Genomic DNA, 26,001 nt, shown 5'->3' with positions numbered 1-26,001 from the left:
GGCTTCTCTTCGACACCTTCCTCATCAGCATCGGGATTCTCGCCATCTGTTCTGACATTTTCAACATCCACTGCTGACATTTCTCCCTCTTTCAAGACTAAGGTCACCTTCTCAGTTTCCTTTTCCTTCGTCACTGTTCTCTTGCAATACAGAGACGCGCAAAGGAAGGCACGATCTCGCATGATATGCGGAATAAAACATACGTAGTAAAAGTTAATAATAACCTCGAACAAAGATCTTTTATAATGACATGGGTTTAAGCCCTGATTAATAAAATGCCACAGCTATTTGGGCCGTGTAGCCTTATGAGTTTGATGTAGAGTTGGTGGGACTCTTTAAAAGATGGGCTGCTATGTCCTACTGATAAGACATGCAGTTGGACGAAGAGCCCTGCCAGACATGAGACTACATGGTGGTGGAACTATGAGGTGGATAGGGCGATTCAAGAAAAAAGAAAATTATTTAGGATTTGGAAAAAGGGAGGGGTTAAGGAGGAATATTTAGTGGCTAAACGTAGGGCAAGAAGGGAAGTTTACAAGGCAAAAAAATTAGTGAAGGATTCACTTTCAGATGTGATAAATAATGCAGATAGTAGAGGGGAGATATTTAGGATAGTCATTGTTCTTATTAAATCTGACTTGGTCTCGGGTGATTTCTGGTTGGCTTGGTGGCTTCATAAGTCCCATTAAAGGTATTGGTGCGATCCACAGTGCTGGAGAAGATCACGTCACGTGACTCAGGCTTCTCCGGTTCCAGATCAGATCAGTCACGTTGCATCTATCTCGGACCCCATCCTGTACCGTAACTCGGCTTTGGATGAGAGGATCTAGCAGGTGGTCTTCAAAAAGGGTGACTGTCGCAGTCGCTTTGACACGACTCACCAGATTCGAACCGGGGAACCAGAACGACCAACGACTGCAACAATATACTGTATAATATGAATACGCATTGCGTAGAGTGAGAGCTTCGTCGACAATGGTCAGTCGATCGAGTACGCAGCCCTCGCAAACATCTGTAGGCCTAGGCCTAGCTAGGCTAGGTTGTTTGATCTTGGGCTTAGAATTAAAACTCAAATTAATTTTATTGAATGGATAGATTGGGATAGAATGCAGGACTTACCTACTGTAGGCTATATACTGGGTACGTGACAAAAAATTTCAAAAACAAGGAACTCCGTTGCAACTGGTACCAATGGAAAGAGCATGAAAATACCATTAAAATGATACCCAGATCATTGTCCTCGGTCTAATATTAAGAGAGTTAAAGCATTTTGACATTTACCAATTACGCACAATTTTGGTCCTTTGTAATCAATGGAAACAAAGGAAAAATGTGTGACCTTTTTTAAAATATGGTCAAACACAAGATTTCGGTGCTCAAATTAACTAAATATTAAATCTAGATGTGGATAAATATATTAACTGAATGAATGAATGAATGAAAATGAATGAATGATCGTTTTAAGGCCATTTTCCCCGCTATAGCGGGGGTTAGCCTTGCGGGCCCCATGACAATCATGGTTCCCTGTTTGAGGCAATGTTTTTATGGTCCGAATGCCCTTCCTGACGCCAACCCTTGGTCGCCTCTTGCGATGCGCAGGGATACGGTGTACCTATTCTAAGCCAGGGTACACACCGGGATCATTCATCCCAGCAAGCTGGTACTCAATTTGCCGACCTCGGAAGGATGACAACCCCCCTGGTGTTAATTCAGCGATTGACCGGGATTCGAACCCAGGATCCTCGGATCCCAAGCCGGCACCCTAACCGCTAAGCCAACACCAAGCTTGGTATTAACTATTAACTAATACATTAAATTGGTTTCATAACGATATAAACTTGCCTTCAATTAACAAACAATTGTGGGAGGAGTGAGGAGTGGTTGGGTGGGGGGGGGGGGGGGGGGAGTGAGGGGTGGGTGGGTGGGGGGGGGGGAGGGTGGAGGGGGGGGTGGGTGGGGCGGGGGGAGTGAGGAGTGGGTGGGTGGCGGAGGGGAGTGAGTTTAGGGGGAGAGTGAGGGCCAATTAACAACACAAACGTGTGATTGCATGCATGTCATGACATGCATGAGATGCATGAGCTGTGAGCGCACGATGCACCATGACGACATATTTTGGAATTTCCACCCACGACACGTTTTATTATTATCGTCAAAAACAAGGTTTCGGTGCTCAAATTAACTAAATATTAAAACTAGATGTGGATAAAACCAATAAATTGGTTTCAGAACGATTTTAACTTACCTTCGTCAAAATCATTGAATGGTTTTCACAACCCAAACTTGCGGCAATAAATTCACCTACTTCTCGAAGTCGGAAAATAAAGGTTGGAAGACGAGGTCAAAGGGGAAAATCTGAACTAAGTCATAAGTATTTCCGGTTCATCTAAGAAAAACAAATACGATATCTGCAGCGATAGTAATAGAGGGCTGTGCAGACAGCCGAGATCACTGGCAGACCAGGTATTGGTGCCACAGCGACGCGCTACTCAGCATCCGATAGTCACGTACCTACTATATTATATAGTCAAGACTTCTAGTCGACTGGACCAGGTATGTAGGTCCGACTGGCAGGGATGTACTGAAATCGGTGTACCTGGCTTAAATGAAGTCGGTGTAGCTGGCGGAAAACTGAAGTCGGTGTCAATGGCGGAAAACTGAAGTCGGTGTCAATGGCGGAAAACTGAAATCGGTGTAACCTGGCTTAAATGAAGTCGGTGTAGCTGGCGTAAATGATGTGCGGTTTCGAAATCAAAATCCGTTCTGTACAGTACTGTATTCACATTTATTGATTTTAATCGTCAGGTGAAAATAATTTATTCGGTCGCGCCAGACCAAAGCAAGATCACATGAGCAAGATGGAGGATCATGGAAGGGACAAGATGGCGGATCATGGAAGGGACAAGATGGCGGATCATGGAAGGGACAAGATGGTGGATCATGGAAGGGACAAGATGGCGGATCATGGAAGGGACAAGATGGCGGATCATGGAAGGGACATTTCAAATGACAACATGAAATTTTGTTCCCAAGGGAATGGGGGAATTTTTATTTTTATTTTTTTGGTGAAATTTGAAATGAAAGTGAAATTTTGAATGGATTTACATATACATGCAATTGGCATAGATGTTCGCTTACGAAGCTTTCTATAATTGTCTAGTTCTGCAGAGCTGTGTCCGACTTCTGGTAATATTCATGATCACATTTCTCTAAACATCCTTATTGTTACGGATTTATGTGAATTTATGTGAATTACTATTCAGGTCATTGCTTATTAATGTTTATTCGGTTAAAGGTTGTTGTGATTAAAGGGTCAGGAGCCCTTCTGGGGAAAAGGAGACCGGAAACGGAAGGAGAAAACACACGAGGTCCGGGAGAGGCGGCGATCTTCTTCTTCCTCGCCCAGCTCCGACGAGAGCGGTGTCGATATTGAGCAGCGTGGGGGACGCTGCGTTTTGAAAGCCCGTCTGGCGAAAGGAGTTACCTGCGCGGGGTAATTCCCGATTACACGTCAAGTTGCCGTGGGTTCGTGCACGGAACCAAGCGTCCGGCACAGTTCGCCTCAACGTCTACAAGGACGCGTACGGGTCGCACCTTGGGCCTCGCGCGCTTTGCAAGCCGTGCTTTGTTTTGCCCGCTTTGCGTAGCAAGGAGGTGTGCGCTGCAGCAGCTGTCCCCGGTACGCGACGTGCGCGTTTGGAACACGTCAGCCAGGGGTTCGTTCAACCGCCCGTGTGCGGAGAAGTCGACCTGCACCTTGGTCTGGAGGGGCCCAGAGACATTGTGAGGGACAGTGACCATTGAGGGGTCGTGAGTGGGGAAAGGGGGGACATATATAAGATGGCCATCTTAGTAATATTGTGATTGACTGTTGATGGTGGTTGAGTGATTGGGGAATATATTATTGATTAATCCGGATCCTTGGTGTGGGGTTTCTTATTGACTGGAATTCATATTGATTGCGTTACGAAAGCGTATAAATCCTAGATCTTTCTGGCGGAGTTCCTCTCACGGTCCGGGGGTCACCGAGACCAGGTAGTCACTGGGAGGACCACGTAACATTATCGTGCACCGCTTTCCAAGCTCTGGCAGAGACAGCTTGGTTGCAATCTTTACACCACATCCATCCAGCACATACACTACCAGTCAAAAGTTTTAGAACACCTCAATTTTTCCAGTTTTTTATTGAAATCTACGCAGTTTAATGTCCAGTGAATAACCTGAAATGGTACAAAGGTAAGCAGTAAACTGCTCGAGGTTAAAAAAAAAGTTTAGGTTAGCAAGAACGGAAAAATAATGTAAATTGCAGTTATATTGTAAAAAACAAAAAGGCCTTCTTCAGGGGACAAGTAATGGGTTAACAACTTACAGCTGTTCTGCAGCAATGTAAGTAAATTAAGCCTTGAAAGTTGATGCAAACAATTCCTACAGGTGTCCCAACCTCTGCTGATTACTTCATTACAAACCCCCTGTCTGTATAAAAGGAGTATTGGAACAGACTGTTATTACACCCTCTGAATCATTATTTGGACAATATTGCACTGTTGGAAGTAGTATATTGGAAACTGGAACAAACTCTAACAGGAAGAGGTCTGGCAGACCCAAAGCCACAACAGAATCAGAAGACAAGTTTCTGAGAGCCAACAGCTTGCATGATAGGCAGTTCAAAGGACAACAGCTCCAAGCACAGCTTAACACTGGTCGAAGTAAGCAAGTCTCTGTTTCAACTGTGAAGAGAAGACTTGGAGCTGCAGGTTTGACAGGTCGAGTGGCGGTAAGAAAGCCATTGCTAAGATGGCAAAATAAGAAAAAGAGGCTTGCCTGGGCCATGAAGCACCGCCAGTGGACAACTGAAGACTGGAAGAAGATCTTATGGACCGATGAATCAAAATTTGAAATCTTTGGTTCATCACGCAGGGGTTTTGTTCGTTGTCGAGGAGGCGAAAGGATGGTTCCTCAGTGTGTGACACCAACTGTCAAACATGGAGGAGGAAGCATGATGGTCTGGGGCTCTTTTTGCTAGATCCAGAGTCGGCGACTTGCACAGAGTGACTGGCACCCTGAACCAAAAGGGCTACCACAGCATTTTGCAGCGCCATGCAATACCCTCTGGTATACGCCTAGTTGGTCAGGGGTTCGTCCTACAGCAAGATAATGACCCTAAACACACCTCCAGGCTATGTTAAAACTACCTTCGAGGAAAAGAACAAGACGGGAGGCTTCAAATCATGGAATGACCAGCACAGTCTCCAGACTTAAACCCCATCGAGCTGGTTTGGAATGAACTGGACAGAAGGGTGAAAGCAAAGCAACCTGTTTGTGGGAACTTCTGCAACAGTGTTGGGAAGAACTTCCCGAACAATATTTGATTTCCATTGTAGAAAGAATACCACGAGTGTGTTCGGCGGTTATATCTGCAAAAGGTGGATACTTTGCTGAGTCAAAAATTTTCATTAAATTTTGTTAAACAAAATGATTCTATGATTTCTTTTTTATCTCCAATTGTTTATTTGTTCTATGCTTAATTTCAGAGTACATTGACACATTAAACGGCGTAAATTTCAATAAAAACTGGAAAAATTGAGGTGTTCTAAAACTTTTGACCGGTAGTGTACAAGGTTTGCCTCTTCCTCTTATTCCCTCAACCATACCCAGCATAGTTGACATCTCCAGACTTTCATTTTCTGCACGTGTTGTGTCCAAATTATGACATTTTCTGTTTTAGCATCTTCGTTACAATGAACATTTGTTTTTCTTGCAGTTCATGGAAATGTTTAACATCCGTCTCTAGCACCACATTTCATAGCTGTAAATCTTCTTCCAACCTTTCTTTTTCACTGTCCATGACTCACATCCATACATTACAAGTGGAAATATTGGGCTGGCGGCCCTACCTCACAACTTGCTCAGCTGTGAAGATCAAGACCTTCAAAATCATTGGAATCTCCCACTTTCACGTTGCAGAGAGATTTGCAGTGTCTCTCTTTTACCACCTCCTTTCTGGTCTTACCCCTTCTGCCCTTTCATTACTCTGTTTTCCCATCCCTCCCCCCTCCACTACCTCTCCCAACCCAGGTTCCTGCAGGGTGCCCATGGTCTGCCAATAACCCTCTTCTGATGAAACTCCAAAATTCCATACTCACTGCTCACCTCCACTTATTTAAGTTCTTTTTTCCCACCTGTGGAACTAAAGTTTCTTGGTTTATTCAATCTCACTCTCCCTCCTGAGCTTCAGCAGAGCTATTCACTACCATGCCAAGTCATCCCATTTCTTCTAATCCCAATATCCCTTCCCAAGCCCACCTCTTTCCAGGGTTACAGTTTTCCTTCCACTTTTGTGATTTAGAATTTTTGGCTGTCTCCATCTTCTTCACCCCCCGTGTCCTCCCCCTTGCTGTAATTCTTTCCAATGTCCCTTCTTTTTCCATGTCTCCCTGAACTTGTCCCTTCACCCTGCTGTTGATTTGGATGAAGGATAATAAATTCAGAGAATTCAGGAATTATAAAGTAATACAGATATTATGAACTAAATCACTTCTGAGGTTGTGTAGTCCCTGTATTTTTCGCTCATTTTATCCTCATAGTTAACTTTAATTGAGAGTCCACAACATCATGCTCAATATTGTTACGCTTGTGGGGGAAAGGCAATGATTACCTTAGTCCAGGTAGAATTGGATAGGTACCATGCTCCAACTGTCGTGTAGCCATCTTGATGTATGTCTGTAAGTCAGGCCGTATGTGGTGTAAGAGTGTATCTTTGTGCCCATCACGAGGGGTGGGGTTATGTTAATTAGTTAGGGATCAATGATAAATCTCCTGCATGCAAATGGCCTCTGTTATTAGTCCCCTACTGGTGTAGTCCCCTACCGGAGGGGACTATAGGTTTGCACGCCATCCCTCCGTCTGTCTGTCTGTCCGTCTGTCAGTCCATCAGTCCGTCAGTCTGTCAGTCTGTCAGTCTGTCAGCCTGTCAGTCGGTCAGTCTGGCAGTCTGTCAGTCTGTCATTCTGTCAGTCTGTCAGTCCGTCCGTCACGCAAAGAACAGTTTTCCGGACGTTTTTTCTAAACGCTTAATGCTAATGATTTCAAACTTGGCACATGGTTTCCTCATGATAAGCTACAGATTAAGTTCGAACTTCACGACGTTTAGATCATTTTTGACAAAGTTATGGCACTTTGAACTTTGGGAATTCTGATAATTCTGATGATCCTTAACTTAGTGCCATTTTAAGTTTTAATTTCCTTTAAAAAAGATTTTCTCTGCAATAATTGGACTGTTTGAGATCAAATTTTCACCATAGGGGGGACTCGGTCTGTAGAATATTTTAATGGTAATTATGACGTCACAGGTCACGTGGTTCGGCCGCCATATTGTTTTCGTGAAAACACGAAAACCCCTTTTTCTCTGCAACGGCTGAACAGATCGGGGCCAAACGTTGCAGGTAGAATCGCATACCCATGTCGAACAAAAATGTCAGCGAGCATGACATCATGCGTCACATGGTTTCAGAGTTATGACGTTTTTAAGCATGAACCTTTAAAACCGAGCTCCTCAGTCATTTTTGATCCAATCGAGGGGAACCTTCACAGATATGTTCACCATGTCAGTCTACTAAAATGTCCTTTTGGAATTTGCGATAGGGCACGTGGTTTGGCAGATATCGTTAATTAAACGAAAATATTTTTAAAAATGGATATCTCTTGTTTATTCTAGAGTTCTCCTCAAGCCGCACTGCGCGCCCTCAGCCTCGTCTGCGAACGTCAAAAGCGCGACACAGCGCGCGCTTTCGGGTGGGGCGGAGCCAAGCCGAGCAACATATATATATATATACACATCGATCATTGATCGTGAACCGGAACATATAATAAATTACTGATATTTAGCGACTCGAAAGGTTCTTTATCAACAACTTATTTTCTCGTGCTTCTGCTGACCTGTCTGCAAGGTGTATAAATCGAAGTCCCAAGTGCGAATCACAGGTGAGCCCGTCCTGAGGTAATTAGCGATTGGGAACGATTCAGAACCTGTGGGTAAATAACCCTTGGTAATTTCCCCAACCGTTTTCCGGACGGCAGACTGCCGGTAGGGGACATGTATTGCAGCGAGCGCAATACTCAGAATGCTTGTTTTTTCCTCTGTTCCTTCTGACAATGCAGCACACACACAAGCTACGAAATCACGCATTAATGACACTAATTAAAAGTGACCGGAACAAGACATTGAACAATACCGCTACCGCTGCCAGAAGTCACATCACCACATCAAGCAGGCAGGCCCGTAAAGCCATGCCCTCGAAGAGCAGCGATTGGTTAGGATGACCATAGGGCGATGAGAGGGACTGGCTGGTAGGAGCAGGCACGGGCAGCGTTGGATGACGTCAGAGTCTTGCGTAAAAAAGAACGCTCTCCCCGACATTTTCTCTCTTGCAGTGGGACAGTCTCAACGAAAAGTCGAAGTTACGAGCTCTCCTTCTCACTCTCCTTCTAACTTGGCTGTGGGGTTTCGTGGTGAATGGTCATGCTCCATGCCCCGATGTGCCCTCTCGGCTTCTGCAATGATAGGTGCATCCTCATCTCTCTCGGAGACCAAGGGCAGTTGTTACGAGGTGACTGGCTCTTGCACGAGGGGGATTCATTGACGAGCATGTGAACATTTTGTAGCGCCCTTGCGTCGGGGCCGTTGGAGGTCTGGACAATCGTGAGGATGGGCCATAGCAGCTCGTGGAGTCGAGTGCGCTTGGCCCGTGGTTTCTTGATGGCTGGGGGCCGTGTTGAGTGAACTTGTGCATTCCGGGCCTGTGGTGTTTTTCCCGCCAACCCAGGTGTTTTTCCCGCGCAAGGACGGAGGGCCTGTTGTGATCCGGGACGAACAAAAGGGACCAGAACTAAGTGCCCACACACACACACATTTATTTTCACCAGTTATTTTTCCCCTTGTGTGGTATACGAGCCTGTGTGGGGATGTCCCATTTAGGAATCTTAGTATTGCTGTGTGTTATTTTGTTACCGGCATTTCTTCAATAAAGACGGTATTTTTGTACATTTCAAATCCCGTGCCGGCTTGAATTAATCATTGCAGGTTCGACGATGTCCGGTGGGACCCATGAAGGTAGGCTCTTCGCCCTCCCCCATGAGCGTATTCTCCGCTATATTTTGACTGAACGCCTCGGAGTGTTAAGCTCGATCGGCTATCCGTCCGAGACTGGTCTTTATTGGCAACGGGCAAGACAATATTATTATTTATTCTTCCACAGAGAACATCCCTGATCCCAAGAATAATAACATCACACTTGAGACTTACCAAAACAGAAAACCAATAACATGGTCAGGAAGAATCCAATCGGCAGAAGTACCCAAAACAGATTGTGAGATGGAGCATCACTTTGACCTTTTAAAGAGAGGACAATAAACAACAATTGAATCAGTGATGTCAAGGATGAATAATTTAAAATAGAAATATGGAAAGTTGGATCAAAAACATTGATGTATTTTCCTTTTGCTTGTTTAAAAAAAATTATATTCCTTTCTATTATGTATATGTGTATGATGGTCATGGAGAATAAATACTACCCCACCCCTTCCACCCTGCAAAGGTGGAAAGACAACTTGCAATTTTCATCTGTAACAGTGACATTGTACAAGTGGTTTCACCCTGGACCTCTATCTGTAACCATGGCAGTGTACAAGTGGTTTAACCCTTGACCCCTATCTGTAAACATGGCATTGTACATGTGGTTTAACCCTTGACCCCCATCTGTAAACATGGCATGGTACAAGTGGTTTAACCCTTGACCCCTATCTGTAACCATGGCAGTGTACAAGTGGTTTAACCCTTGACCCCTATCTTTAAACATGGCATTGTACAGGTGGTTTAAGCCTTGACCTCCATCTGTAAACATGGCATGGTACAAGTGGTTTAACCCTTGACCCCTATCTGTAACCATGGCAGTGTACAAGTGGTTTAACCCTGGACCACCATCTGTAAACATGGCATTGTACTAGTGGTTTAACCCTTAATCCCTATCTGTAACCATGGCAGTGTCAAAGTGGTTTAACCCTTGCCCCTATCAGTAAACGTGGCATGGTACAAGTGGTTTAACCCTTGACATATATCTATAAACGTGGCTTGGTACAAGTGGTTTAACCCTTGACCCCTATCAGTAAACGTGGCATGGTACAAGTGGTTTAACCCTTGACCCCTATCTGTAACCATGGCGATGTACAAGTGGGTTAACCCTTGACCCCTCTATGTAAATGTGGCATTGTATAAGTAGTTTAATCCTTGACTTCTATCTGTAACCATGGCAGTGTACAAGTGGTTTAATCCTTGACCCCATCTGTAAACGTGGCATGGTACAAGTGGTTTAACACTTGACCCCTATCTGTAAACATGGCTTGGTACAAGTGGTTTCACCCTTGACCCCTATCTGTAAACGTGGCATGGTACAAGTGGTTTAACCCTTCACCCATATCTGTAAACGTGGCATGGTACAAGTGTCGGGCATGGGGGGCACCACGTGACCCAGGCCACCTGAAATATATATATAATTGTGTCTTTCTTTTGCTTGCTTCAAAACATGTTGTTTCACGGCTCGGTCAGATCCAGCCTTGGAGACGTTTTTCAACATTTGCCAAAGGGAGAAGAGTTATGGGAATAGTTGACATTTAATTCTTGTTTGTCTTCAAGTTAACCTCGAGCAGAGTATGATTTAATATGTATCCTTTGATTTGTATGTGCCTGGCTCAATATGTTTTACTGCCAAGTGTGACACGATTGAACTCCCTTGTGAGATCACATCCCTTGGCCTCGTGGGTTGTATAGATAAGGGCTTGGGGAACATCACTGTACCTTACTCCCACAGCCTTGGCTTTTAACTTTGGCTCCACCACCAGATGGGACCATGGTGGGAGTTTTATGGAGCCCACTTTTTTCCTTTGTCTTCAGCGCAGCGTTTTTTCTGTTATTCCATCTATATAACAACTTGTCTTTTGCTGAGTTTTTAGTGTGGCTCGGACTTGTACTGCCTTGTGTGACAAGGCTCTGCATTTCCGGACGCGCTCCACAATTGTGTTGTTCGATGTTTATTAAACCATTCGTGCTCCAAATCTTGTCTCTTCTTTGAGTTTAAAGAGGAATACCGACATATCTGGTGTCAGAAGTGGGATACATCCAGCTACAGGTCGAGGAGGGCTCGCTCGTCAGGTCGGGAGGAGGCAAGGCCAGCACTGGCAATAATAGGCTGAGGTAAGCATATTTGCACACCTAAATTGAAAGCCTCTTCCCTTCCCTTTGGATATGGCGAACCTCTATCGACTGTACCTGAGCGTGTATCTCGAACCAAATTTATGCAGAGCACCAGTGGGTTAACGAATCGAGCTAGGAGGGCGCCCGAGTTTAGGAGGGATACCCCTCAGGTTAAGGCATACCCCGGCGTAGGTGAATAAGTAATAGGTATAAAGGATACCCCGGCGTGGGCATTGATAAGAATGAGTTAAGCTAGGAAAAGAAGGGAGAACCCCTTTAAGGAATTCCTACCCCTTCTAAGGCCTTTGTCCAGTCCCAGGATTAAGGGCATGCACATCCAGTGCGTTTTTTAAGGTGGGCATTTGGGAGAAAATGCGTACCCGCAGGAGGGACAAGAGATGAGGTCAGATCTGGAGAAGTAAGAGGGAGGATTATAATGCACAAGGCGCGTGAAATCCAGCTGTGAACGCGCGAGCCCGACGTGCAGGCAGGTCGCTATGGCGATGTGGTAACGGCCCTCGCGGGGAACCGCGAGGCGTGACGGAGGCGAGACGGGAATGCGTATGTTCCATGCTGAACACGGCATGAACGCATTCGGGTGGCCGAGGCAGGCGAGGGAGGATTGTAACGAGCCAGGTACAATGATTAAAACAGTGAGATATGAAAAGAAAATGATGCAGCCAGGCATTGTGGTTGCACCTTTGTGAACAACGCCAGTGATGAGATGGCTTGGAGGGATGTGTTGAGTGAGCACATGTACGTTGTGCGCTGAGTGGAAGCGTTTTGTTTTGCATTTCGAGGGAGATATCGGTGATTTTAATATTTGGAAATATGAACCTTATGTGATTTTTGGAGAAGGATAAATTAAATTGGAAGAAGAAGAGTGCAGGTACCAGGTAGGAGAAGCCTGGTAGGCAGGAGAAGTGCTGAGACTTCAAGAGCAGAGGAAGCAGCAGATAAAGCACAGGAAAACAGAAATCCAGGTAGAAACAAACAGGACAGGTGAGCCTGAAGAGAAAAAAAATAGGCTCACAGCAAGGGGCCAGGTATTCACAAGTAGGAAGGATTGGAGTGGTTCTTGAAATATTGAGAACAAGATTGTACAAAGTGACGCGTGTGCATGAATTTATGCTGTATGGTATGAAGAATGTATACAGGTTGATCAGATAGGTGTTGTACACGACTCACTCAGGTCGATGTGCTGTGAATTTTATGACTGTCAACAACGTTGTGCGCAGTGGTTTGAAATGCGAGCCGGTATGAAGTGTCAGTCACGTGGTATGTGTGTATAAGGGAACGAATTATTCGCAATACGTTGCATCGTTGGGAATGGGAGTGACGGTAAAAGTGCGCACCGAATCAAAAAACGGCATGACGATCTCATATCTGAATTTAAATCGAATTTTCTGTCTTTGTGTTTATTGTGTGTATTTGGCCGACTTATGGACGTGTGAATAATTGACAAAGGGCTTCTTGTGTTGCCTGCATAAATTAGGCAATGTCGATGAGTACTGGCTACTTGTGTATTGTATATGTGTATTGGATGAGTATATCCCTGAGGCAGCTCACCCTAGTGATGAGGTTGCCACATGGGATGTCATTGATTGCATTTTTGGGCCAGAGGTCAAGGGTCAGATATCCTGTTGTTGCAATCTGACCAAATTGGGTATGATGGAATGATATTATATGATGTAAAAGTAAAAATTAAATTGAGTAAATTTAGGGCTAAGAAATAGATGGTGTCAGTTTGGATTTTTATTGAGATTCAATGTGGAATTCAGTCTTCTTGTGGAAAATGGCAGGCAAAAATGAGCCTGTATGGAGAGCATGTGTAGACAGGGTTTTAAAAACATGTATTTAATTACATCCCCACATTACCAGCTCTCCAGATTTAGCATGGGAGTAAAAGTCAAAGATGATAGGCTGAGTCAACTGACTGGGTGTTAATTCAACGGCATGGCAGGGACTTGAACTGGGCTAACTTGGGATCGCAGAATGCGTTGAATAAAGGGAGATACTCACTTAAGGACGGGAGCTCTGAGCTCTCTCGGCCATCCTCTAGGTCGGAGGAAACGGTTTCTTGGGAACGGTTACACTTGATGGGCTGCCGTTGCCGTTTGCAACAGAAATTAGGGCAGGAATGGGGAATTTGTTCAGAATGCCGGTGATAACCCACCTGTATCTATCCCTGTGTGTGTGTGTGTCGAAGTCTGTCTGGCTTTCTGGCCGTCCATGGTCATATTTCTGAACACTGATTTTGGGGGGACAGGAGGTTGGCACCAGCAGAGCGGAGGTTGCAGGTGGGAGTGTGTCTGGAGAGGAGGGCAGTCAGGTAGGATGGGGCCAGGTTATGGAGGGCTTTGTAGGTCAAGAGGAGGATTTTGTAATGGATTCTCTGGGGGATGGGGAGCCAGTGAAGCTTATAAAGGATGGGGGTGATGTAGTCACGGGTCCGGGAATGGGTGAGTAGACGAGCAGCGGAGTTCTGAATGTATTGGAGTTTATTGATGATTATTGAGGGTGAACCATAGAGGAGGCTGTTGCAGTAGTCCAGACGGGAGGTGATGAAGGCGTGGATGAGGGTTTCTGCAGCCGTGGAGGAGAGGGATGGACGGAGATGAGCGATGTTTTTCAGGTGAAAGAAGGCTGTCTTTGTGATTTGTTTAGTATATTTGTCGAAGGAGAGGGTTTGGTCAAAGATGACGCCAAGATTCCGGATGTGAGGGGAGGTGGATACTGGGATACCGTCGATGTTGAGGGCAAAGTTATGGGTGGATTTTGTGAGCGTTTTTGGGCCAATGATGATTATTTCAGATTTATCACAGTTAAGCTTGAGGAAGTTGATTTGAAGCCAGGATTTTATTTCAGTGATGCAGTTTGTCAGGATAGAGTGGGAGCAGTGGGGGATTTGCAGTTATTGATGGAGATGAACTGGCGTCTGTCAGAGAGGTAAGATTTGATCCAAGAGAGGGCAGTGCCGGTAATGTTAAAGGTGGTTTCAAGTCGGGTGAGGATGATGATGTGATTGATGGTGTCAAAGGCGGCGCTGAGGTCGAGGAGGATGAGAATGTTGAGGTTGCCGGCGTCAGAGGAGAGGAGAAGGTCCAGTAAGTCTGTGGTGCGATTCTATGGAGGGCCAATTGAGTGCTTTGAAGTGATTTACATCGGAATGCATCTCTCGGCGGACCACCAGCTGTTCCAGGGAGGTAAGGTGTGAAATATAGTGACATCTTCGCTGGAAATGTGGTTGGGAATGGGATGGCAGTGGGGAAGGAATCGTTGTTGTGGTACTGTGTACAATGTCATTGTAAGTCTGAAGAACGTCGGGTGGCGAGTGCGGACATGTTAATTGGCCAGGATGTTGCGGAACTCTGTTTTATGTTGTGGCCTAGTTGTTGACAACATCATTGCACCAACAGAGGAAGGAGTAAAACAGGACACTAAAATTGACCAACATGAGAACTATTTTTATTTTAATAAATAGATCAGGTTATTTTCTTTGTATTATTTGTTTATTGGGATATTGGGAATTTTCATAATAATATTGGGCAGCTATTGGGCCAGAGGCTAAAACAGGTGCCTACAACAGGTGCATGTGATGCTAAGAGAGGTATTAGAGGACATTGGATTGACTTTAATTGAAATGAAAATTGAAAAGGTGGATTAGGAAAATTGGTTTGTTAAAATAATCATGGGAATAATGGCATCTGTGGGATGCAATAATTTTATGCAATTGATTGACCCAAGAGAGTATGCCCGAACCAATAGAAGCATGGCCATCCACACCTTCCAAGCCGGTGACCAGGTGCTCGTGGAGCACTTCACCCACAAGAACCAAGGTGGACGGGACCGTTCCAGGTTCTCCTGACCACACCAACAGCGGTGTTTTGTGGGGGCAAGTCATCCTGGGTACACGCCACGCATTGTAAGTTGGCCCTCCCCGCACCCACGGTCACTCAAGCCCCACCAACCACACCCATCGTCACACAGGATGGGGCAGGAGCTGCACCATCCGATACGCCGTAGACATATAGGATCAATTACACTTGCACTGCTAGGATTATACCACCTCGCCAGCACAGCGCCCACCACGCCACACCTCAAGTGGGTGGACATGGTGACATATGTTGAAGGATTATATGACAACCTAACCTCTAAGTCTTACGTCCATTATCAAAGCGTTACCTGGGGGCAGAAGATAAATGTACCATGTTGTCTAATACCATCAAATGACCCCCCGTGGATTTATATAGTGTGGAGGGCTGTAATGACAAACCCAAATGGAACGAAGTCAACACAAGTTGCCCTCTCTCGTCAGAGGCAAGTACAACGGGGAGGAAAGTTTGGACCGACAGCAAGTTCCGCCAACACAGGATTCGAATGGGGAAAAGGCTCGAACAATTTAACCACGCACGCGTTACTAGAAAGAAATACCACCCTGATATTGATATGTGAAGTTACGACCATACAATTATTGACTTCCCGGCCACCATGCGTCACACACATAGTGACACCACGGGCCCCAATAGTGGTAAGGAAGAGGGCAGAGGGAAAGGAAGAAGCCAACAGTGTATGGTCCGGGATAGCAGCCTGGTTCCGGGGATGGACGGGAATCGTTGTAAAATGGCTGTTGACATGCCTGGCCATAATCGTAGGAATCGTACTCACCCTGGTCATAATAAAGGCCTTGATCATGGTGTGTGTGAGAAAATGTTTCACAGGATGGACCACACCAACTGCTGCTACCGAGATGGTCCTCTCGCCACATGGAAAGGACCCAAAGGCCTTCGGTGAACCGGCCAATTCTGTCATTTTGTGGCAAGATTCGAACACCCACGACTGGATCGTCGACCTAGATGACTCATGGCAGAAGGATATGGCTTTCTACGACTCCTGGCATGGCACCAATGACCATGCCGATCCTGACTGGGATCCCTTTGAATTTAGTAGTGGAGGTTCTTTTAAGAGCTATTATGCAAACAGCGAGGACGAAAAGACGAATGAATGTCCAGGAGTACCACCATTTGTAAAGAACATTTTCGGGTTACCCCCCCTGTGCAAGTCACCCGACACCACGGATACTGACGCTGATTCAGACAATGAGAAGGAGATTTGTGATAATGAATATGCCACCCTCTCTCCCACAGAACAATCACATGTGCAAGGCTTGATGGCATTGGACGTCGATTGTTTGCCCTGATTCGCGAGGATCGCACCTGGATGAGGAGCGCCCCTCATCAGGCCGGCGACTGAGTTGCACCTACGCTGGGGAAAGGGTGGGCTCGGAACCCGGCATGGCCTCAGCTATCTCCGAACCAGGGGTCTTCGTCACGAATTACGGCTAACAACATGCGTTAAATGTCGGACAGCCACAACCAGGGGCCGGTATCCCTCCCAGAGCATGCGTGACGCATTGCGCGCCTGGCATGTGACTGGGGGGCACTGGCCTGCTGGGGTTATATTGTCTCTTTCGATGTGTTGTCTCAGAGACAAAAGGGAGATAATTGACGGGCATGAGGCGGGGGGGGGGGGGGGGGCACCACGAGACCCAGGGCACCTGAAATATATATATAATTGTGTCTTTCTTTTGCTTGCTTCAAAACATGTTGTTTCACGGCTCGGTCAGATCCAGCCTTGGAGACGTTTTTCAACATTTGCCAAAGGGAGAAGAGTTATGGGAATAGTTGACATTTAATTCTTGTTTGTCTTCAAGTTAACCTCGAGCAGAGTATGATTTAATATGTATCCTTTGATTTGTATGTGCCTGGCTCAATATGTTTTACTGCCAAGTGTAACACGATTGAACTCCCTTGTGAGATCACATCCCTTGGCCTCGCGGTTGTATAGATAAGGGGTTGGGGAACATCACTGTACCTTACTCCCACAGCCTTGGCTTTTAATTTTGGCTCCACCACCAGATGGGACCATGGTGGGAGTTTTATGGAGCCCACTTTTTTCCTTTGTCTTCAGCGCAGCGTTTTTTCTGTTATTCCATCTATATAACAACTTGTCTTTTGCTGAGTTTTTAGTGTGGCTCGGACTTGTACTGCCTTGTGTGACAAGGCTCTGCATTTCCGGACGCGCTCCACAATTGTGTTGTTCGATGTTTATTAAACCATTCGTGCTCCAAATCTTGTCTCTTCTTTGAGTTTAAAGAGGAATACCAACATAAGTTGTTTAACCCTTGACCCCTATCTGTAAACGTGGCTTCGTACAAGTGGTTTAACCCTCGACCCCTATTTGTAAACATGGCATTGTACCAGTGGTTTAACCCTTGACCCCTATCTGTAAACGTGGCATGGTACAAGCAGTTCAACCCTTGACCCCTATCTGTAAACGTGGCATGGTACAAGTGGTTTAACCCTTGACCCCTATCTGTAAACGTGGCATTGTACCAGTGGTTTAATCCCTGACCCCTCTTTGTAAATGTGGCATTGTATAAGTAGTTTAACCCTTGACCCCTATCTGTAAACATGGCTTGGTACAAGGGGTTTAACCCTTGACACCTATCTGTAAACTTGGCATGGTACAAGTGGTTTAACCCTTCACCTCTATCTGTAACCATGGCAGTCTACAAGTGGTTTAACCCTTGACCCCTATATGTAAACGTGGCATGGTACAAGTGGTTTAACCCTTGACCCCTATCTGTAAACGTGGCTTGGTACAAGTGGTTTAACCCTTGACCTTATCTGTAAACGTGGCATTGTACTGGTGGTTTAACCCTTGACCCCTATCTGTAAACGTGGCATGGTACAAGTGGTTTAACCCTTGACGCCTATCTGTAACCGTGGCATGGTACAAGTGGTTTAACCCATGACCACTCGCCGGAGGGAGTGGCAATGATTACCTCAGAACCTTATTCTACTCTGACTACTCTTAGTACCGAATTTCAATTACTTATATAATGCCATGTCTACTCTTAGTACCGTATTCTACTTTTTGTTCGTAAACACATCATTGATGTTAATTTATCTATTGTTCATTTCATTTATCTTTCAACAACTTACTACCTTTGATCTCTATATAAAATAATCTCTAACTATACATGAGCATCGTTTCCTTACCTCCCGTAGAACCTCCCATCACACACTTGCTTCTGATCCTTTGGAACCCTTCACGGCAAACACATTTTCGGTTATTCACAATGTCACACCCTCTCTGTTCAACCTCACTCTCTGTGGAAGAGAATAAAAAACATGAGAAGGTGAGAAAACAAATTAAAGAAGTAGATTCATGAATCTTTTCTTCACTCAATATAATTGTTGGAACAGCACAAAAGATGAGGTTAAGTTTATAGCTTTGGCAATATGGAGAACTAGGAAGGACAGCCCTACTTAAAGCTTATATATATAAATGCATACATATACATACACATATACAAACACACGTCTACATATATATATATATGTATATATATATATATAGTGTTGCGGTTTTGAGATTGTACAGTGAGTATAATAAAGGTTAAAATTTCCCCCTCATAGTTAGTCACACAAGCAACATGTAGCCTCGCGATAGTGTAGTTATCTCTTAGTATTTGTGAGCTTAGTCCTTTTCCTATGTTAGTTCTGCGTTGAGTAGAGTCAGGAGAATAGGCCCTACTTCTACCGACTTTCCAGCCTCCCTAGCCTCATGCCCCTTTGCGCTGACTTTGGTTCATTTTGGGCGAATTAACACGAGGCAGGCCGAGGAGGGTCGGGGCAGAGCCGAATGAGGGGCGGCAAAAGCTGACGGTAAGCACGAGCCGCCAATCAGGGCTCAGAGGTGGTGGCGGCAGCACTGCGTCACAGAGCGTGGTAAGAAGGTTTGAGGGGGTTCGAGAAGGTTTGGGGGCGTATCTATATAACCCATCGCTCAAAGCCCCCAAGACGACTTGCAGCAAAAGGACTTTGCACCCGAGAGGACTGCTGCCCAGGGAGAACTCGCGCGCACTGACCAACCCGGAGGGATCGTTGACGAGCAGGAGTTGAGAGTGTCAAAGAACTGTGAGAGATATGCGGGTGAAGAAAGACACGCATGAACTGGAATACGCGCTATTAAAAGTGACGCTCGGTTGAGTTAGAGGCCGATCCATATACAGTGCATTAAGTTGCGCGAGTGACAACGGCTGTGTAATCGCCAGCCGCGCTGAGAGACCCGCATTTGCCATTATACCTCATCGGCTGCCTTTTTTCGGGAGACAGGTTACGAGGTTCCTCCCACCAACTGCTGCCATCTTTGCTGGACGTGCTGGGACCGTGGAGAGCCGGGCGGGGCCGTTCCTGGACGACCACATCGTCGCGTCTTGCTGGGACATCAATCCATCTGCAATTCCCTGTGTGAGTGTGACGGGCCCGAGTCCAGGGGATAAGATAAGACTGACTAAGTGCTGCTCTGTGTCTCTGCGTCCCGATCACTGCACATACGTGTGGGAATAATTAAACCTGTGTTCTTCCTTTTTTCCTCTTCGATCGTTCCTGAGGTTTCCTTATTGGCTAAGCGTGGTACCAATGAACCGCTTGAATCGGGTTCCACTACCCAAACTGCATGGACCACGTGGTACTCAATCCACTCGGCATACCCAAACCACACGTGGCTCATGCGAGGCTTGCTTCCTCACTTCTGTGGCGGCGCAGGGAACAAGGTACGAGCGAGAGTTGGTTCCGAAACCCTACTCTGCGTTTGCCCGGAAGGGACGTTTCAAGTCTCGGTTCCGTCAAGCCCAGAAAGAACAAGGGGATTAATTCCTCCCTTGGTAAGGGGACAAAGGGCGGCGGAGAACTGTAACAATATATATATATATACAGTCACGTAAAAAAGTAAGTACACCCAATGTAAAGTTTTGACTTTTTCAACATATTTCAACATACAGCTATTTGATCCTCATTTCAACAATATTGATAGATAAAGGTGATATAATATAACAAATATCATGAAACATTTACATTTTGTAGTCCATTGTATAATTTAAATAAACATAAATGCAAATTTCACATGTGGAAAAAGTAAGTACACCCTTGGCTCTAATAGGTGGTATTGCCCCCTTTGGCAGAAACAACCTCAAGTAGGCGTTTCTTATAATTATTGTCTACCAGTCTCTGACATCGACGAGGATAAATTTTTGCCCACTCCTCCATGCAGAATTCTTTCAGCTGTGCGATGTTTGAGGGGTTTCTTGCATGCACAGCTCGTTTCAAATCCCCCCACAACATCTCGATGGGATTTAGATCTGGGCTTTGACTTGGCCATTCCAGAACCCTCCATTTCTTTCTTTTCAGCCATTCCTTGGTGGATTTACTGGTATGTTTAGGGTCATTGTCATGTTGCAAGGTCCACCCCTCGGTTGAGCTTCACCTTTCCGACAGATGGCCTCACATTATCCTCAAGCACACTCTGGTACATTGAAGAATTCATAGTGGATTCTATGATGGTGACCTGCCCAGGCCCTGATACAGCAAAGCTGCCCCAAACCATAATATTTCCACCACCATGCTTTACAGTTGGTATCAGGTTCTTGTGGTCAAATGCTGTCTATAGTTTTCGCCAAACATATCTTCTGGTACTGTGGCCAAATAGCTCTACCTTTGACTCATCTGTCCGGAGCACATTGTTCCAGAAGTACTGGTCTTTGCCTCGGTGTTCATTGGCAAACTTTCGTCTTCCCCTGATGTTCTTTCAGGACAGCAAAGGTTTCCTCCTGGCACACCTCCCATGTAGATCAAATTTGTGCAGCCTCTTTCTAATGGTAGACTGATGCACTTTGACATCAACTGTGGCAAGAGCTACCTGTAGGTCCCGTGATGACATTCTGGGGTTCTTAGAGACTTCTTTCAGCATCTTGCGTTCTGCTCTCGGGCTGAACTTGCTGGGGCGGCCTGGCCTGAACAAGTTGGCAGTTGTTTGGAATCTTCTCCACTTGTAGATGATCTTCCGGACAGTCGAATGATTGATTTCAAATTGTTTGGAGATCTTTTTAAATTCCTTCCCAGACTCGTAGGCATCTATAACCTTCTTTCCGAAGGCTTCAGAAGGCTCTTTTAATCTAGGCATGGTGACGCCGCACACTTCAACAACAAAGAGCAAACCAAACTAAATGTCTGAGGTTTAAATAAGACAGGTTCCTCCAAGATCCTCTCTACTGCTGTTCTAATAATTTGCACCTGAGCTGGTGCACCTGATTCAAATTTTAGGTGTTTGAAGTAGTGATAAATGTAGGGGTGTACTTACTTTTTCCACATGCGAAATTTTCATTCATGTTTATTTAAATTATACAATGGACTACAAAATGTAAATGTTTCATGATATTTGTTATATTATATCAACTTTATCTGTCAATATTGTTGAAATGAAGATCAAATAGCTGTATGTTGAAATATGTTGAAATAGTCAAAACTTTACATGGGGTGTACTTACTTTTTCACGTGACTGTATATATATATATATATATACACATATACACTAGCACGACTCACCACACATCGTTTCAGAGGGGTAGGCATCTTTGACCATGTCTGCTTTCTGAGGGAGTGCGGGATGGCGGGAATGGTGGGTGGGGTAAATGGTGGTGATCGTGGATTGGGGATCGTGGAGGGACATGGGGGAATGGTGGAGGGGGGATGGGGTCGATGGTGATGGGGGTGGTGGGGGAGAGCGGCCAAATATATTTTGTGCTCTGATTGAATATCTACTGTAAATCAGAAGTCAGAACCCAACACGCATAAATGAAAAGGAACTGAGTGCAAATATATATTTATTTTAAATGATCAGTTCGAGCTGGAAGGGAAGGTCAATACAGATTTATCAAAAACTGGATGGGAAAGTCGAACACCCTGAAGACCCATATATATATATATATATATATATATATATATATATATATATATATATATATTGGTATCTGTAATCTGGTTCTCCAACCTAATGAGCGAACGTCATGACGTCATCGCCATGCATGTCCGCCTTGCCTGCGAAGCTCCAGGGGAGCCATCCAGCAGTGCATCATTATGGATCTTAAATTCAGATACTGTCACAAGTGCATGCAAAACTCACAGTTACCGACCTGGTTTCACCCTTGTTGGGGCTTCATCAGGGCAACGAAGTGAGCCTTCCATACACTTGTAACTCTGAAAACTTTTCGGTTTTTATATCAGTCATAATGCGACCTTCATATCATCAGTGGGGAACCGCCAGCAAGGTGTCCCATACAACTGCTGCTGCACCTTGCTCGGAGTGCTATAAGCACCGTCTGCCACACGGTAACATTATCTCTGGTATCCACTCATCCTGGATACCAGAGCCCTGGAAGCCCTGGAGCTTTGCAGGCAAGGCCGACATGCATGGCGATGACGTCATGACGTTCGCTCATTAGGTTGGAGAACCAGATTACAGATACCAATTCGTAACTCCCAACCGCATCCAGGTCGACTCCATATGATGAGTGGATACCAGAGATAATGTTACCGCGTGACGGGTGGTGCTTATCGCTCCCAGCAAGGTGCAGCAGCAGCTGCATGGGACACATTGCTGGCGGTTCCCCACTGATGATAGGAAGGTCGCATAATGACTGATATATATATATATACATATATATATATATATATATATATATATATATATACATATATATATATATACATATATATATATATACATATATATATATATACATATATATATATATATATATATATATATATATATATATACACACATATATATATATACACAAAGAATTAAGTTAAGCACCCCCCCCGTTTTTTTACAACCTCGCACATTACAAGTTTGTTGTCGTCAAAACAGTGTAATATACCCATGATATTGCTATATTTTCTGGAGAAGTGATATTATGGTCACATAAAAACATAACAATCATGCCGTTTTCAATATTGTATTCTGAATAATTTAAGGTGAAATTTTTTGGGAATTTTAGGCATATTTTCACCTCAATTTAAGTATGGAGCTATAGGTCCATCACGGACAGTGTGGATGACGTTTATGTTTTCTAACGTACAGTCATTGTTCTGAGAAGACCTCTAGCGATCTTTGCGTCAATAACGTGTGTAGGACCCACGTGATCGGATCACTGACTCAACCCTACGTCTCATAGACCCTGTAAGCCGTCGTATGCGTTGCTGTGGCAGGTTGTTCCATTCCCGATGTAATGCACGTTCCAATTCATCCAGATTGGCTATTGGAGGGACCATCTTCGCAATTTGTCGTCCCAACATTGGAGGGACCAATATATATTAGGGGGTGCTTAACTTAATTCTTTGTGTAGGGGTGCTTAACTTAATTCTTTGTGTATATATATATATATATATATATATATATATATATATATATATATATATATATATATATATATATATATATATATTGTTGCGGATCTCGCCGCCGGCCTTCTCCCCTTACCAAGTGGGGGGTTAGTCCCCTTGTCCTTGACTGGCCAACGGGACCCGGGACCTATGACGTCCTTCCCGGACAGCACGAAATAGGGTATTAGGACCAAGAATTCGCTATTACCTAATTACTCGCGCTGCCCTGAAACGAGGAAATAAGCCCTGCACGAATCACACATGTTGAGACGCCGAGCGGTGCATACACGTGATCCGTGCCGTTTAGTTGGTCACCCCGGTTCGAGCGAACTTATTTGTACCACGCTTAGCCAATGGAGAAATCACAAAGGCGATCGAATTGGGAAGAAAGGAATAACAAGATTTATTTACACTATTCACAATGGTTCAGAGAAAAGAGGACACAGTGCAGCCTCAAAACAGTCTTTTTTTTTTCTTTTTTTTTTGTATACTGAATCGAGGCTCATGAAAGAGCTAAGATTTATTTCACAAACAAATCAACCAGACAAACAAAATATATAAAAAGAGGGAGCAGAAGACAAGATGGGCAGAGAAGGGGAAGCACACAAACACAACATTTGAGAGCAGGGAGATGTGTGGGAGGGAGAGGGCTTGGAGGGAGGAGGCGTGGGAAGGGAGGGGGTGGTGGGAGAAGTATAAAACACAAGGACACCAAGGACTTCCACGACAGAAGTTGGTATTTCAAAAAAGTGGATTTGGGGTGAAATTAGCGGGGGTAGAAACGATCTTGGTTTTGGATGGGGGAAGATAAGAGATGGTGGTGAACAGCTGTTTTAAAGACCTGGAGGGTGGAGTGGGATTGAAGAGAGGGAGGGAGTTTGTTCCAGAGGTGGGAGAAAAGAGGAATGAAGGAGTGAAGGTGAGCAGAGAGTCTTGATTTTGGTAGTTTATCCATAAGAGGGTTGCAGGCAGATCTTGTGCGACCTGTAGGAATATTTGGGGGCCAGAGCCCAGAGAGAGTTGGAGGAGCAAGGCCGGAGAGGAGTCGGTAGAAGACAGAAAGACCACCAACCTGCCTGCGGTGAGTAAGTGAAAGGCTCTCAGAGGTAGCTTAATCGCGGGAGATTCCAATGATTCTGAACGCTTTGGTTTCAACAGCGTGAAGACGAGCTAGGTGTGAGGCAGGAGCACCAGCCCAGAGGGGAGAGCAGTATTCCATTGAGCTGCGGATGAAAGCCTTGTATGTGGTGAGGATCTCAGGTGTGCCAAGGAAGCACTTCGCACGACGGAGGATGCCCAGTCGGCGACTGGCTTTGGAGGCCAGATTTGAAATGTGGTTTTCCCAGGAAAGATCATGGCAGATAGTGAGACCCAAAAGCTTGAGTGACAAAACTTCTTGGAGAGGATTATTCAGAAAGTGGATGGGAGGGTTGTCCAGTCAGTCTTTTCGGAGAGACATCATAAGAGTGTGAGATTTGTTGGGATTGAAAGACATGTTCCACTTGTTTGCCCAGACTGTGATTTTGTCCAGGTCTGCAGAGAGCGAGGAGGCTGCAGACTGCCGATCTGAGGGATGAGGAATGGAGCGACAGAGAGTAGAGTCATCAGCAAAGAGATTGAGAGGATTTTTAAGAGAGTCAGAGAGATCATTGATGAAGACCAGAAAAAGCACAGGGCCCAGAACACTGCCTTGGGGAACTCCAGCCTGAACAGGAAGAGAAGAGGAGAGAAACCCATTCAGGGCCACACGTTGACTACAACTAGAGAGGAAGTCCGCCAGCCATGCGTGGAGATTTCCATGGATACCAAAGGAGGAGAGTTTGGTGAGCAGAGCGGGGTGCCAGACCATATTGAAGGCACGTGATATGTCAAGGGAGACAGCTCTAATTTCCTGTTTGGCATTGAGGACCTCCATCCATTGTTGAGAAAGCAGAAGCAGCATGTCCAGAGTAGAGTGACCAGGTCTGAAACCAAACTGATGATCAGAGATCAAGCCATTGGAGAAGAGGAAAGATTTCATATCTGAAGCAATGATGGATTCCATGACTTTGCTGATAATTGGGAGAAGGCTGATTGGTCTGTAGTTGCTAGGATGTGTCTCTGCACCTTTTTTGTGCAAAGCGGTGATGTTGGCTGATTTCCAAGCAGATGGCAAATGACCTTGAGCAAAAGAGAGGGTGAAGAGAACAGAGAGAGGGAGTGAAAGAGCGGAAGAACAGGATTTTAGGACCCGTGGGCTGATGCCGTCAGGTCCAGTTGCAGAATCAGAGTCGAGGGTTGACAGAAACTTTTCCACCTTGTCAGGAGGAAAGGACACAGAGTCCAGGATGAGCTGGGTACGACGGGGTACAGTGGGTGCAGAGAGGGATGGGTTTGGGACACAAGATTTAGAGGCAAACACAGAGTTGAGGCATTCAGCTTTTTCACGTGCGGAGTCAGCCGTGTAGCCATTTGAGGTGAGGGAGG

At 45.2% G+C, this 26,001-nt stretch overlaps 1 protein-coding gene across 1 annotated transcript in view; it reads right to left on the bottom strand.

Moving 5' to 3' along the window:
• LOC137419780 (NACHT, LRR and PYD domains-containing protein 12-like) overlaps positions 1-26,001 on the bottom strand; it is a 294,580-nt gene that overhangs the window by 213,008 nt on the left and 55,571 nt on the right. The window contains exons 6-7 of the mRNA XM_078770462.1: positions 18,307-18,417; positions 9,299-9,385 (exon numbers count right to left, since the gene is read on the bottom strand). Coding sequence (XP_078626588.1) covers positions 9,299-9,385; positions 18,307-18,417 — 198 coding nt within the window. The remainder of the gene's footprint in view (positions 1-9,298; positions 9,386-18,306; positions 18,418-26,001) is intronic.

The sequence above is a fragment of the Myxine glutinosa genome, chromosome 1 (assembly GCF_964187855.1).
Source record: "Myxine glutinosa chromosome 1, kmMyxGlut1.1, whole genome shotgun sequence".
Lineage (NCBI taxonomy): Eukaryota > Metazoa > Chordata > Myxini > Myxiniformes > Myxinidae > Myxine > Myxine glutinosa.
This window is presented reverse-complemented; position numbering and strand designations above follow the sequence as displayed.